The sequence below is a fragment of the Engraulis encrasicolus genome, chromosome 22 (assembly GCF_034702125.1).
Source record: "Engraulis encrasicolus isolate BLACKSEA-1 chromosome 22, IST_EnEncr_1.0, whole genome shotgun sequence".
Classification (NCBI taxonomy): Eukaryota; Metazoa; Chordata; class Actinopteri; order Clupeiformes; family Engraulidae; genus Engraulis; species Engraulis encrasicolus.
The window spans coordinates 47087488-47102360 of NC_085878.1; the positions used below are offsets into that span (position 1 = coordinate 47087488).

Genomic DNA, 14873 nt, shown 5'->3' on the forward strand with positions numbered 1-14873 from the left:
CTAGCTGTTGCCTAGCGGTGTTCCACAACGGCACTGTTTTGTTTTGCGCAGCAACAATCTTTTGACATTAAAAACTATAATAGACTTAACATTAAATAGGCCTAATGTCCCCGCCATGTGTGAATCATTTAAGTATATCCATATAATAAGCGGGTTAACTTTCGGCGAGTCGGTCGCTTTGTGGAATAGCAGCACTTCAGAGAGAACAAGACCCCTCCGCTCCGCGTCGGGGTCTAAAGATTCTCTCTGTCGTGCTGCTATTCCACGGTAGCGACCTTCTCGCCGAACGTTAACCCTTACATAGTACATAGCGATTACAATAACATTTCCACTGTAGCATTTTGGTGCAATTATCAGAGCAGTTGCTGTAGATGTCAGTAATGATCTTTCACAAGCAGCCACAGGACTTTGTGTTACCTTTAGGCAATGGTTTCCAAATGTTAATCAGCAATTTATACCTCGAGATGCTCCATGTCTCAACAAGTACCTTTAACACCAGAGACACTTTGTTCTATTTAAGCACTGTTGTACATTAGTCATACCATTACTGTATATACTAAATAACATATAGTACACACAAAATATGTGTGGAAATGCATCAATACATCATGTAAGATCTTTCTTATAACAAAACATTAACACATAAACACCTTAAGTCTCTGAACAGTTCAGTGTACCCCCTTGATTTTTTTCCAAATGCCTTAAGCCAGGCGTTGGAAACCTTTTTCATTCGAGGGGCCTCTTCATATTCCTCCAAGGGCCGTAAAAGTCTTCCCAGGGCCGTACTATGAACATGAACCTGGATTTCCCCCTGCACTTTAGGCTATATTGAAGTAAGCCACCTTTAAAACAGACCCCACCTTCTCTAGGTCCCCTGAAATAACGTAATTGTATTGCAAATGTAATTTTATAAGATTCCTTAACAAAAAAGATCATCTTTCATGTGAAGTTGCAAAACATTAAATTATATCGGGGGCCGGATATAACGGCCTCAAGAGCCTTAAACGGCCTTCGAGACAAAGGTTCCCCACCACTGCTGTAAGCGATGCTCATCCTCAATTACACCACCTCTGCTCAGCACTATCTTCGCACAACTTCACTTTACTCACCAGTTGAAGCAATACTGTGTTTCACAACTGTTCCAGCTTGTGTCACAACACGCCTCATGTTGTGCAACCTCTTCCTTTCTCCGTTCTAATCAGTGTGTAAGTGACAGCCGGAAACTCTCTCCAGACCTGCTGAAGTTCATGAAGAAAGGCCCAGAGGTGGTGGAGTGGGTAAAGCCTGTGGGTAATCGGCCCCCTCTGCTGGTTAGTCATCGGCACTACACCCACATCCAGGTGGACTCTGTTGGAGGACAAGATATACAGGATACTCACAAGGTCCTGCTGCTGTCTATGGGTAGGACACACCAGAGCCATTTCATAGAAGAGCCAAACTTATCCCATTGACCGCTGTGCTCCATTTTTTTCTACACATAAATGGCAGCTCAGGGCTACTCCTGGTGCTACAAGCTGTAAGTCACATCCCTAACAAGCATAATAACTGATAACTTGAATAGCATGTAATAGGTAACTCCAGACAAAAAAGGCTTAGGGGGTATGCAAGACAAACAACGTTGGGAAACACTGTTATATATGACAAGGTGGAGCTGGGGAGGCGATGGATGCTAAGATGCATGCGGCATGCAGTAGGCAACGAAATGGAGTGGCTTTAAGAAAGGCAATACCTTTTAACACTAGAACTACCAGGATTTTTCTGCCTACCTAGAAGTACCAGAGAGGGGTCATTTGACCCTGTGGCTTTTACCTAATACACTAATCACTCATTTTGTTATGGTAATGAGGCTGTTAGGGGCCGTGTGTGGGGTGAGGGGGTCACACCTTACAGTGCTAACAGCCAAGACAAACAGGGACAGACAGCTTCTTCCAAGGGCTGTCAGCCTCCAAAATCACCACAGGTAAATAGCAACTTGCATGAAGATATCAGCAGCAAAGACAGATAGCACAGTTTGGCGGACAGTGTGTTACAGTTTTTCTCCATTGGTTTGGATCATTTCTTGAAACTGAGATGTAATTCTCAAAACATGGACAAATCCCGAAACTAATTTGCAGTTCCTCACAACAGAATGGCATTTATCATTGCTTTCATCAAATTGCAAATGCTTTTGTACATGTCTCAATCATTTAGTACATCCTTGCAAATGGCTATGTACAAGTATCCTACAGTTAACACAATCAGCTTACATTTAGTAGAATTTTCAAATGAATGTACCTTGCTGATCTATCCCAATTGGTTGATTCTCAGTGTAATGGTTGTCCTGAAAACATGTCAGCACATTTTCTTCATATAAGTCATCAATTAATGTCCCATGTGATCATGACGTATCATATTACTGCAACCAGATAATGGTTGAATTACAGTTTTTCTCGATTGGTTTGGCTCAGTTCTTGAAACTGAGATGACATTCCTATAACCATTGGGTCATTTGGCCAAACATTCTTACACTTCTGCACAACAGTTCAGATAACTAGCAAAATGTGATATACCTCCCAAAACACCTCATTCTTGCATCAGCACTAAACCGTCTCACATATAAATAGTCAGTCCCATCAAAATGGCATAGATCCTTCTCAATTGCTTTGGCTCATTTGCATTCATTCAGTCCTTCTGTCAAAATAAACTGGATGGTTCAGCATACAGTGCCCTCCATAATTATTGGCACCCCTGGTTGAGATGTGTTTTTTAGCTTCCAATTATTTTATTTTTTTCCTAAATAATATGGGACCTTAATGGAAAAAAAGAGAAAAATCCAACCTTCAATACAAGTGCATTTATTCAGTGGGGAAAAAATCCCACATAAAGAAATAATTATTTGACATCAAATAATGTGTGTCACAATTATTAGCACCCCTGGTGTTAATATTTTGTACAACCCCCTTTTGCCAACAAAACAGCACCTAATCTTCTCCTATAATGTTTCACAAGATGGGAAAAGACAGAAAGAGGGATCTTCAGCCATTCCTCTTTGCAGAATCTCTCTAAATCATCCAGAGACCTGGGTCCTCTCCTCTGTACTCTCCTCTTCAGCTCACCCCACAGGTTCTCAATGGGGTTGAGGTCAGGGGACTGAGATGGCCATGGGAGGAGCTTGATTTTGTGTCTGGTGAACCATTTCTGTGTAGATTTGGCCATATGTTTAGGGTCATTGTCTTGCTGAAAGACCCAGTGACGACCCAGCTTCAGCTTTTGGGCAGAGGGCAACAGATTTTGATTTAAAATGTCCTGGTATTTCAAAGCATTCATGATGCCATGCACCCTAACAAGGTTCCCAGGGCCTTTGGAAGCGAAACAGCCCCACAGCATCACTGACCCACCCCCATAATTCACAGTAGGTATGAGGTGCTTTTCAGCATGCGCATCTTTCGTGGTACGCCAGACCCACTTAGAGTGTTTGTTGCCAAAAAGCTCAATCTTGGTCTCATCTGACCAAAGCACACGGTCCCAGTTGAAGCCCCAATACCGCTTGGCGAACTTCAGACGCTTGCGTTTATGATTGTGAGTGAGGAAAGGTTTTCTCCGTGCATGCATCCCAAACAGCTTGTTGGCGTGTAGACAGCGCCTGATGGTTGATTTGGAGACTTTGTGACCCCAGGATGCTACCATTTGGTGTAATTCTGTAACAGTGAGCTTTGGAGATCTTTTGATTTCTCTTACCATCCTCCTCACTGTGCGTGGTGGCAAAATAAACTTGGGTCCTCGTCCAGGCTTGTTTACCACTGTTCCAGTTGTTTTGAACTTCTTAATTATTCCTCTCACAGTGGATATGGGCAGCTGCAGTTGAGTGGCAATCTTCTTGTAGCCTCTGCCTGACCTGTGAAGGTCGACGCACATCTGCCTCACTTGTATGCTGTGTTCCTTTGTCTTTCCCATGTTTAAGAGTGGATAAGAGAAATGGCCTCGGTGTCACGTCATATTTATACCCCAGGGAAACAGGAAGTGATGAATTACTAATTAAATGTTCCTACATACTCTGGTAAACTTTGTAAACTACTGTAGAAATGACAGAAATGCTTCAATTATATTTATTTCCTGGGAATTGTTAAGGGTGCCAATAATTGTGGAACAGGTGATTTAATGAAAAATAATTATTTTTTAGTCAGGGATTTTTTTATTTTCTTACAATTCATTTGAGTTGAAGGCTACATTTTCCTACAATTTTCAGTGTGACAGTATTCTTCTGCAATAAACACTGAATTTATTTGAAGGCTTTTAACACATCTCAACCAGGGGTGCCAATAATTATGGAGGGCACTGTAACTACATGGATCCTCATCACTCGCTCATATCACCCCAAAAACAGTTTACCCATGTGTCAAAACTAAATTTCTTCCCCACATATATCATCAGTACCCCCAAAATAAATTGTCCCTTTGCCATTGTGTAAGCACTGCCAGTCAAAATGGTTAGGTGTTTTATCTACGTTCAGATAACAGATTTCGACTATGTATAAAAATGAAAAAGTGAGTGAAACCATTGAAGTTTGACAACACAGATAATTTACCAAGGACATTTATCAGTAACTTTCTTTACTGTAAATTCATATACAGAAAGTAATGGCCATATATCACAGGTTTCTCATGTGTTTGGCTCATTTCTCAAAACAGAGATAACATTCAGAAAATAACATGGACAGATGCCAAAGCAACTAGCAATTGTTCAAAACAGAATGTCGCTTGAAAAAATGTCATGAAATTAGCCAAATAACAGAGGAAACTGTAGTATACACGGTTGTAAAATTATTTTCTACTAACTAGTAAAGTTACAATACCATCTGACCTGTTGAACATTTACTATGTAATGAAATTCTTAAAATATGATGTCCTTGACTGTTTTGGGAATTGCGTAGACCACTTTGCATATGATGACTTACACAATGAAATAATGCTGACATGTTTTGGAGAGGGCAACCATTAGACTGAGAATTGTCTAATTCGTTTACATAAGCAAGGTCAATTTATTTGGAAAATGTGCTAAATCTATGCTGAATGTGTCAACTGAAGGGTATTTGTACATATCCATCTACAGAGATGTACTAAACATTTGAGACATGTACAAAGCATTTGATATCTGATGAAAGCAATGAAAAATGCCATTCTGTTTTGGGAAATTGCAAGTTGGTTTGGGGATTTGTCTGTGTTGTTTTGAGAATGTCATCTCAGTTTCAAGAAATTAGCCAAACCAATCGAGAAAAACTGTAACGTGTGAATCTCCCATGCCATGTGACCATAACGACTCATGTGAATGCAACCTGGCAATTGTTAGATGGATAAATACCAGTGCATGTGGACTACTGCTTCACTTCCCTCAAGAATTTTGTGGTGAAAGAAGCTCCTCTCCAAGGAACGAAGATGCAGAGATACAGCACTCAACAGGCATTGGAAATGATACACACACACACACACACACACACACACACACACACACACACACACACACACACTCTGTGTCTCAAGTGACAGCTGTGAGGTGCTAACAGCCACATTTCCACAACAAAAGGAGTGTCCGCAGGGGGTCCAAGGGGTCAAATGACCCTCTTGTGGGGCTTTTAGGTAAAAAGGTCAATTGACCCCTCCGTGGTAGTTCTAGTGTTAATGTGGGTGAGACTGTGTTGTTGTTACTGTAGCTGATTATTGGAAGCGGTTAGCTTTGACTACATGCTCTGCCAGAACTGACGTTGACACACTGATCATATTGCCTTGCAAAGAATTCTGTGTGCTTGTTTTTTTTGCCGAAGCAGGCTCAGTTGAATTCAATATTGCTCTTTCATTTGCAGTACAAAGTAAAAACTTGAGTATTGTAACTTACACTGCAGTCATGCCAAACAACACTCTATCACTTTCAATTTTCAATAGTTTTGTGTTGTGTTTATCCCAGAGGCTGCTTGGCAGGGTTTTGTTGTGAAGCTTTGGAGACAGCATTTGCTTGTTTGATCACTGTTTTCTTTTCTTGTCCTGTCTTGTGATGACACTGTGGAAAATAGCTCTGAGTGACTTCCCACAGCAACACTTTCACTTCCACAAATTAGGTGAATGAGACAGGGCCTCCTTCACCTAGTTTGTCTCCGGCTGCATCCTCTCTGTGCACCCCCAGACTCTCACGCACGGCATACTGGGACACACAAGCACTCACTTGCAGACACATGCTGACAAACAAACACTCAAACTCAAAAGTCAGCAGTATTGTAAACCCAGCACTGCCAAAGAACCAACTCAACTGAATCTGATGTTTGTAGAATTTTCTAAGATGTCTTGTTTTTCAAGGCAATACGCATTGTAACAAAATATTTTTAAAACAGAACTGCATGTGAATGTTCCTCATGTGTTTTCTTGTGCTTGTTTGTGTTCACTGTAGAGAGTGGTGCCGTTCATAAAGTCCTGGAGAATGGCTCTGACCCCTTCATCATTGCTGAGTATCATCCTTTTCAACCCGGAACCCACATCCTCAGCATGCTGCTGGACAGCTCTGAGGTCAGTCCTACAGTGCACTACATATCCCAGCATTCCTTAGGCTATGGTTAAGGACAGATTGCTGCATAGACCTACCGAGCTCAAGGTCCAGGCCCTAGAGCCAAGGGGGCCCTGAAGCCCAAGCTTCTGTACTTAGTTTCTTGTTGTCTGGCCCAGGGGCCCATGAAGTCATAAACCACTGCAACACTGCATATGGATGGGGAAGAACACAGCATTGTTCTACTGATAAATGAACATGCGCTCAGATTTTACCAAAGGTTTCAAAGTCAGAATCAGATTGCTGTATGCAGGGAGCGCTCGGCGTGGATGTTCATGCACGTACCTTTATGAGATGATGGCTTCATACTAAATGTTCACTACACACGGTATTACACTAACAAAATGATGTTTTTGTTCAGTTTGGGTACCTTTTTTGTTCCTGCTTACTTCATTGGTTTCATTGCACAGAATTGCAGGAACTACTGAAGCCATTTATGCCTATACAGTATCTAAATATATTATTATATACTGCAGCTGTACTTCCTATGTTCTCGCTAAGCTATTATTATTACTTCTGCATCAGGACGTAGCTTTTCTATCACTTCTGTCTTACTTCCTGTCAAATGATTTGCACACAGTTTTGCAGTGCTAAACATAAAGCTAGCTATTATTAGTTGTCATTAGCAAGATCAGTGAGATGACACATTAGCACTGCTATCTATCATCGAAATTTGCAGGAACACATGACCTCTGGTGCAAAGCAAAGTCCGATCTCTTTTTATACAGTTTCTTTCAAGCCCTCAGTGTTAAGCCTGGTTTAGACTCGTCCTGCAACTGCAGCCTACATAGTACATACACAAACATCCACTACGCCCCCCTCTGCAAAGTCGAAACGACCTCTTGCAGCGCTGAACGTATGCGTCTCCCAGGATAAATTGTCCATAATCTGCCCCCACCCTCCGCTGACAGCGCGTCTCCTGTATTCTGCAAAGTCTGTGTTGTTATATGAGTTAAACGAGGCCTTTATCCCTTTCTGTTGTACCTCTTGCAGAAGAAGCTGTATGTGGGCTCCAGTGCTGAGGTGGTCCAGATTGACCTGAAGACCTGCAGTGTGTACGGAAAGCGCTGTGAGGACTGCATCTTAGCCAGAGACCCCTACTGTGGCTGGGACCATGAACAGAAGATGTGCTCACCTTATTCACAGTAAGGGCTCACTCTATGTCACTCACTCAGTCACTCAGTCACTCAGACACTCAATCATTCGTTCTCTCGGTCAATAATGTATGTATATCAAATATATCAATCTCTCTCTCTCTCTCTCTCTCTCTCTCTCTCTCTCTCTCTCTCTCTGTCTCTCTCTCTCTGATGTCCTCAGAAATATGTGGTGCAGCCTCTTACACATCCACTATGTGTTAATGTTTCTTACCCTCTCGTCCTCACACAAACAAACACACACACACACACACACACACACACACACACACACACACACACACACACACACACACACACACACACACACACACACACACACACCGGATGACTCCTTCTAGCTCTTTCCTACACTATAGTGCTATCTATTTTAGGCTCCGCAAAAGACTGTTATCATTTTCCCATGTATTCGTATTAGTCTGTTTTTCTTATGAAGTCTGTTTCCCATGCATGCGAATTACGTAGTAGCTACTACTGGTTTCTGATGAAGTTGGTCAGAACAGCTGATACTTCTCACTTACTACTGTGAAACCTCAGAGCACATATCTCCTTCTGCAAACATTACATTGCACTACTAAATTGCATTTGGCAGACGATTTTTAACCAAAGCGACTTAAAATCGAGGACATAATCATGGCCAACATCTCTAACAGATGTGCACAGAATTAAAAAAAAAAAAGTACATTAGGACAGGGATAAGACTACACACACACACACATCATGCCATAGAGTCTGGCTCTGGACTGGGCCAGCTCAAGCATAGATAGATATGGCGTCTTGAAAGTTAACTTAGTTAAGAAACTGTGAAGGTTAACAAACAGCACAACTGCAACTTCAGTCCAGGACCCTGCTTCTCGAAAGTGTCATGCTAACCAGTTAGCAACTTACTAGGTTGCCTATTAGAAATTGCATTGCAACCAACAACGTTGTTGAGAAAACCACCTCAATACAGCTAATGTGTTTGCACAAAGTGAACGAGTGCTATTGCTGACTATACACAATGTGATCGAGGCTTACATGCAAATGCATTTACATAGTTGCTTTGAGTCATAAGTTACATATAAAACTTATATTCTCCATGAAAGGCAAAACTCAGGAGAGTAGGTTGGCTGGTCCTTCTGTTGATCGGAAACCGTTTTGCTGGTTTTTTTTGGCAGTGTGCACATTAATCGGGTCTATTAACATCATTAACAAAATTATGGTAAATACTAAGTTTTCCCTGTCTTCACAGGAACACCATTCAATATGTTGAAGATGGAGATTTCCATAAATGCACAGGTTAGTATCATTTGAGTTGTTTCACTTGTACACTTGCCGAGGAGTCAAATGTAAATGTGAAGTAAAAAGAACAAATTCCTTCCAACACAGATAACTTATCTCATTAATCAGTAGACCTGATTACTTGTCTTATGATCAGTTGACTCAGCAATGGTTTGGATCAAGTTTGTTTTTCAGTAACACAACACAATGGTCTGAGTGAGGGAGCATGTGGTATTCACCCAAATTGACGAGGCTACGAAGGCCCTTTGTCCCCTGGGCCATCCAGCTTTTTAATAGTTCACAAAAAAATGACACACAGAGAGAGATTGTCATAGGTGACTGGACAGCATAACTATCTCTACCTCTCACACCTATCTCTAATTTTCTCCTTTACGGAGGCTGCTGATCTGTGAAATCCCATTCCCAACCATCTGTGCCTGTTATCTGACTTGCCTATGCCTGCTGATCAACCCCTCCCCCCATTACTGCTCTGAGAGACTCTTAATAGGTGAATGTTAAATATGTGTGAATTAATTTGTGTTTATGCTACTAGACACCTACATTTCCTTCAGGATTAATACATTTCACTCAACTCTATTCTATTTTGTTCATCGTGATTTCAATTTTGATCCAAATAATAATAATTTTTCCATAATCGTGTAGCCCTAGCACATACCCATTTCCTGCTCCATCCGATCTGGACATAAACTAATCATAATCATAAACCAAGACTCTCTTTTCTCTAATGACTCATGTTTCCTGCCCATACCATGTCTCATCAGAAGATGAGATGGATGCAGAACACAGAGGATTGATAAGGAAAGAGACAGTTCATAAAAAGTTTCTTCGGGAATAAATATGGTTTTATGCTGCCATCATATGGTTGCCATGCCCGTTTAGGAGACTAGGGGGTGGGGGTTCTGAAGGGTCAATAAGTCATGCTGATTTAGGAGACCGGCGTTGATCCCACTTTGTTGCACTGGTGATGTGTAGTATGCATTACCTTGGTTACCATATTGAAATGATTTGGTGCAACACGTTGTATGGGTGTGAATCAGTGAAGCACGTACCCATTTCCTTCTCCATCTAGTCTGAGCATGAAACAGATGAACAGCAGGATGTGGTCGACTTCACCTCATGTTCTTGTATGGTCCTGCTCACTATGAAATCAGTCTTAGATTAACAATGTCATGACTCATCAGCAGATGAAAAAGAGACAAAACAGTAGTAGTCAGTACTCCCCCCAACCCCCAAAACACACACAAACACGCACGCACGCACGCACACGCACACGCACACGCACACACACACACACACACACACACACACACACACCAGATGTGTGCCAGGGGGTATGTTATCCAAAAGTTTTGGATAGTGTGGGCACATTGTAAGCATGGTGGATCAGTGCAGTATATTTTACAGTTCGCTGCAATAGCATTACGTAATCCTGTTTGGGCATGAAACATGATCACATCTCTGGAGGACTCAGTCCAGTTCATATGTTCTTCATGCTTGGTCCTGCCCAAGCTAATGTATGACAAGTCGATGAACACAATCACAAAAAAAGAGGGAAAAGGGGTCTCTTGCGTTCTCTCTTGGGCCATCTTTTCTCTACCTTCCTCCCCTTTCTTTCATTTTCTTCCTCTCTCTTTCTCACCATCAGTGTCACTCTGTCAGTGCCCCCGCAGCTCTCCACCCCATCCAAATGTGTCTCTCAGCAAAGTAATTCATAAAAAAATCAATGAAATACATTCCATATGGGGTTCAGACTTACTGAAGTGTATTTGCAAACAGTTTTCCTCAGCTATATGGCCTCTTCATTAGTTCAATAATAAAAAATAACATTTAATTGATATGTTTGAAGCGGTGTCTATAAAGCCTTTCTGTTTTCATCCCAGATGGGGTGACAAGTCCCAGCACAGGAGGCGGAGCAAAGAAGGGCACATTTGGGATTCAGGAGTCCTCCAGACACTACCTGTCGTGCCCTGTGCTGTCCCAGCATGCCGAGTACCGCTGGCTGCATGACGGGCAGGAGAGGAGCGCTCTGATGGACAGGGACCAGAGTCAGCTGGTGCTGCTGATAGAGGACATGGGAGCCTCAGATCAGGGTCTCTACCGCTGTGTCTCCAGTGAGGGGGACTACAACAAGACTGTGGCCCAGTACTCACTCAGGCTGTCAAGTGGAGGGCAGGGGACCAGGGGCAACATTCTGGCTCTGGTCTCAGTGGTGGTTATGGGTCTACTGCTCAGCTAGCGTCCTGGGAGGGCAATGACCTGCTGGGTAGGTCATAGACCAAGGATACAAAGAGTATATCTATATGGCTAGTACTGAGCAGCTGTGATTGGCTCTGATGGCAGACTGCCATTCACTTAGAGCTGGCTCTGAGTGACTTGAAAGGGCTCATAGCATGAAGTAGATCTTCACTGAAATTACATTGTAATGATTAAATTTCTTTCATTCTTTTATAACACAGTTACCGTACGTAAGTTGAGAATGTACAGTATATTACATCATATATCCTATGCAACAATGTACTTCAAAGATCAGTGATATACTGAGATTGAGCTATCCATTCAAAACTACTCATGTTTGTTACATGTTTCATGTTTATGATGTTTATAATTCACTAGGCTGCTTCCTTGATGGCCTGTCCACTTCAATTCTGTTACAGGTTCTGCGTTCTACAAATTGGACGTTCTGTTATGTTGCTAATTGGATAACATGTAGTTAGCATAGCACGACACTAACTGTGACTAACTGGAATGTGAAGATTGTATGTATCTTAAACTACCTCAAACGATTTTTGTTTTCTATGCTGTATCAGCCTGTGCCCCTACATAGGGCTTTTGTGTTTAACCTTTTTCTTCATTTCAGCACTTTGTGAAATTAATGTTTATTATTTATTGAATAAACCAGGATCAGGACCACATAAGTTTGTTCAGCAATATATGCAATATTTTCACGAGTTGACTTTTCAGAAAATTGACTCAATGTCACCTCGACTACATCTCAAAAACTGGTGTCAGGGGAGAGCTTAACTCCATAAGCTGTCTGTATGAATCAGGGCGGGGGGACTGGGAATAAAAAAGCCTGCACATTTTTGTGTGGAGCACTCTAAATTGTGGGCCATTGTACTAAATGCAAGACACTTAACACCATCGTCCTCTGAGGACTGTCTGACCACTGGGAAAGGCCCTGTATGCCAGACTATCAGCAAAGCCATGAATGCTGTTCATTTGGAGGACTCCCTGATGGAAGAAATGCTGCACATGACCCCCACATTGCAGAACTTGCTGTTGGAGGAAGAGAACGATGATTAGCTGGACTAATAATAGTCATCACAGGGGGACTAGTTTACGATTTGCCTTATCGAGTCAACAACATGTAGGCCTAATGAAACTAATGCATTATGTTTGTGCAGAGAAATATGATGCAGTTAGTTTTGTGTTTTCTGTGGAGATACTCCTTGTGGTTCTAAAGACTTTTGTTTTGTCCTTGAGTTTGCATGGATGTCTGTTCACTTTATGTGTGCACAGTGAGTATGAGGTTTCTTAAGAGCTAAGAATTTGCCTTTCATAGTTTGCATAGGCCTACTTATCAGTCACACTGACAAAACTTATTATGGAATATCTTCAACGGCCCGTCTGAAAGGCCCAATTGAAACATTATGACTAACTACTTCTGATGGCAAAAATCTATTTTGAATTGTAAAGCATATGCTGAGCATAATGTTTCCCATTGGTCCTGTGGTCATGGCTCAAACGGAGAGAATGACAGAGCCTTTACTGTTGGTGCCATGGAATCTTGGCCCACAACTATCAGATGTGCACTTTGAAATTGGTATTGTGTAAAAGTGTCTTTCTTACTCTAGGTTTTTCTAAGGGAGAATCATATCTCTTATATATTTTTATTTAGAATAGGATAATGCAGAGCTGACAAATTAACATGACATTTTCAGTAGTGGCTTCCTAAAGGCAGCACTGTAAGCCCTTCTTACTAAATGTATCCTACTTGCCTGTTACACTATAACATATAATTTATAACCCAATAATCACAGGCTGGCCATCACACTGTCACTAAACTGAAACTGGTTATTTGCCCAAAAAAATATGTCTGACAAAATCTCTTCCAAATGTCTTGAATGAACCATTTGCCCAGCAATCTGGTTGCTGTAGAATCAATCATCCCTGGCATTATCAACAACTATTCTCTCTCACATCATAATGCAAAATTGAACGTAAAATTCCTTAGTTAGGACACACAAGCACGACTGTAGGCATATTCAGTAAGTATGCGATGTTGATGTGTTGCAGCAATGCATGGAGGATGTACTTGCTTTTTTGCCTGACCACTTCTCAGCATCAGATCAAATTGTGCACTTGATAGTGGTTTGTGGCAAGTCTGCAGTTTCAGAGAGCACCATATACTTTGCTCACATGGCAGGCTTTGCTACATGCAAGGATGCACTCACGAACAAGTATATGCTCACACTTGCACACTGCTCTCTCTCTCTCTCTCGCTCTCTCTCTCTCTCTCTCTCTCTCTCTCTCTCTCTCTCTCTCTCTCGCTCTCTCTCTCTCTCTCTCACACACACACACACACACACACACAGACACAGACACAAACACACACTCAACCACATGCCCTCAGCTCTTCTCACCTGCCCCCTTTTCTATTGCCACAATCAACACATCACATATGCCATATTTCATTTGATTTCAGTAAGCACTACACTATATTCCTACATATACATGTATACTTGTTATAAACTATTCACATGTTGTCAATGTATTAGTTCCTGATCATTTGTTCTCTAGGGACTTTGTTCTCTAGGGACTGTGACAGCAAACATGGGTCATACTTTATAATAAGGGATGCATAAAAACCCATTATAAAGACTTGTGAATAATTAAATAATGATGAACAAAACATTAGATAGAAAGGTAACACAACTAGACACATTTCCAGGAATCGAATACCTTAGAAACCTGCCAATACCTCAATATTATCAGACTGTGATGTAGCCTACAAGACAAATAATCACTTTGATAGTATTTGAGTTGTCATCAGTTCTCTTTCATATCGATTTGATCGACATCTCTACGGGAGGACACTCATTGACTGTTCGACCTCATGAAGACCCTTTGTAATAACTCCTGGGGATGAATGGGCAACATTGGAGGCTGGGCGACCACTTTGTCAAAACCACTTGTTTTACGCGCAAATCCTCACATTTTGCTCTCTACAGCTGACTACTTTACCGACCGGGTTTAACTGTCCTCGAGATGTGCTTGGTGTATCTTCCCTTGGCGACCAGTCCCAACGAAAAGACTTGTCTCTACGGAAGAAAAACTTTACTACTCTGGCTGAGTATATTTGCACTGCTTCAATCGAAGAAATTGAAGACCTTTTTGGTAAAAAAAAACGTGTAACCACTGAGTCATTCACTAGCCCCTAAGCCTGCTAGTTCTTGTTAGCGCCACGCCGCCTAGCTCTGTAATGGCAACTTCTGCTTCATACCGAGAAAAGAAAGAGAAGGATCCCCGCGACTGCCTCAATGGTTGCTGGTTCACAATCTCTGCCAAGGACCCACACCCTGTCTGTATTGTCTGCCTTGGCTATACCCACGCCCGTGATGGTCTTACTGGTCGGGATTGTCTGGACTGCGGAGGACAACCCACCGCATGGGGACACTTCCCTCACTCCTTACTGGGTTTCCGAGCCAGAGAAAGAGGAGAGCAATGAGGCTAGCGACAGGGGTCCCAAGCCTCTCGAGAATCGTCCGGCTTTCGTGCCATCCACCGTCCACGAAGGCCACTACCCTCAACCAGCGAACCGGTTCTACGAGATATGTGAGAGGGCAGCTGACGGAAGGCCTCTCCCTCGCC

The 14873-nt window shown here is 42.1% G+C and overlaps 1 protein-coding gene across 1 annotated transcript in view; it reads left to right on the forward strand.

The window, feature by feature from the left end:
• Positions 1-12390, forward strand: part of LOC134438583 (semaphorin-7A-like) — a 17047-nt gene extending 4657 nt beyond the window's left edge. The window contains exons 10-14 of the mRNA XM_063188176.1: positions 1203-1401; positions 6415-6530; positions 7561-7712; positions 8953-8999; positions 10883-12390. Of these exons, the coding sequence (XP_063044246.1) occupies positions 1203-1401; positions 6415-6530; positions 7561-7712; positions 8953-8999; positions 10883-11238 (870 nt within the window). The 3' untranslated portion in view covers positions 11239-12390. The remainder of the gene's footprint in view (positions 1-1202; positions 1402-6414; positions 6531-7560; positions 7713-8952; positions 9000-10882) is intronic.
• The last annotated feature ends 2483 nt before the right edge of the window (positions 12391-14873 follow it).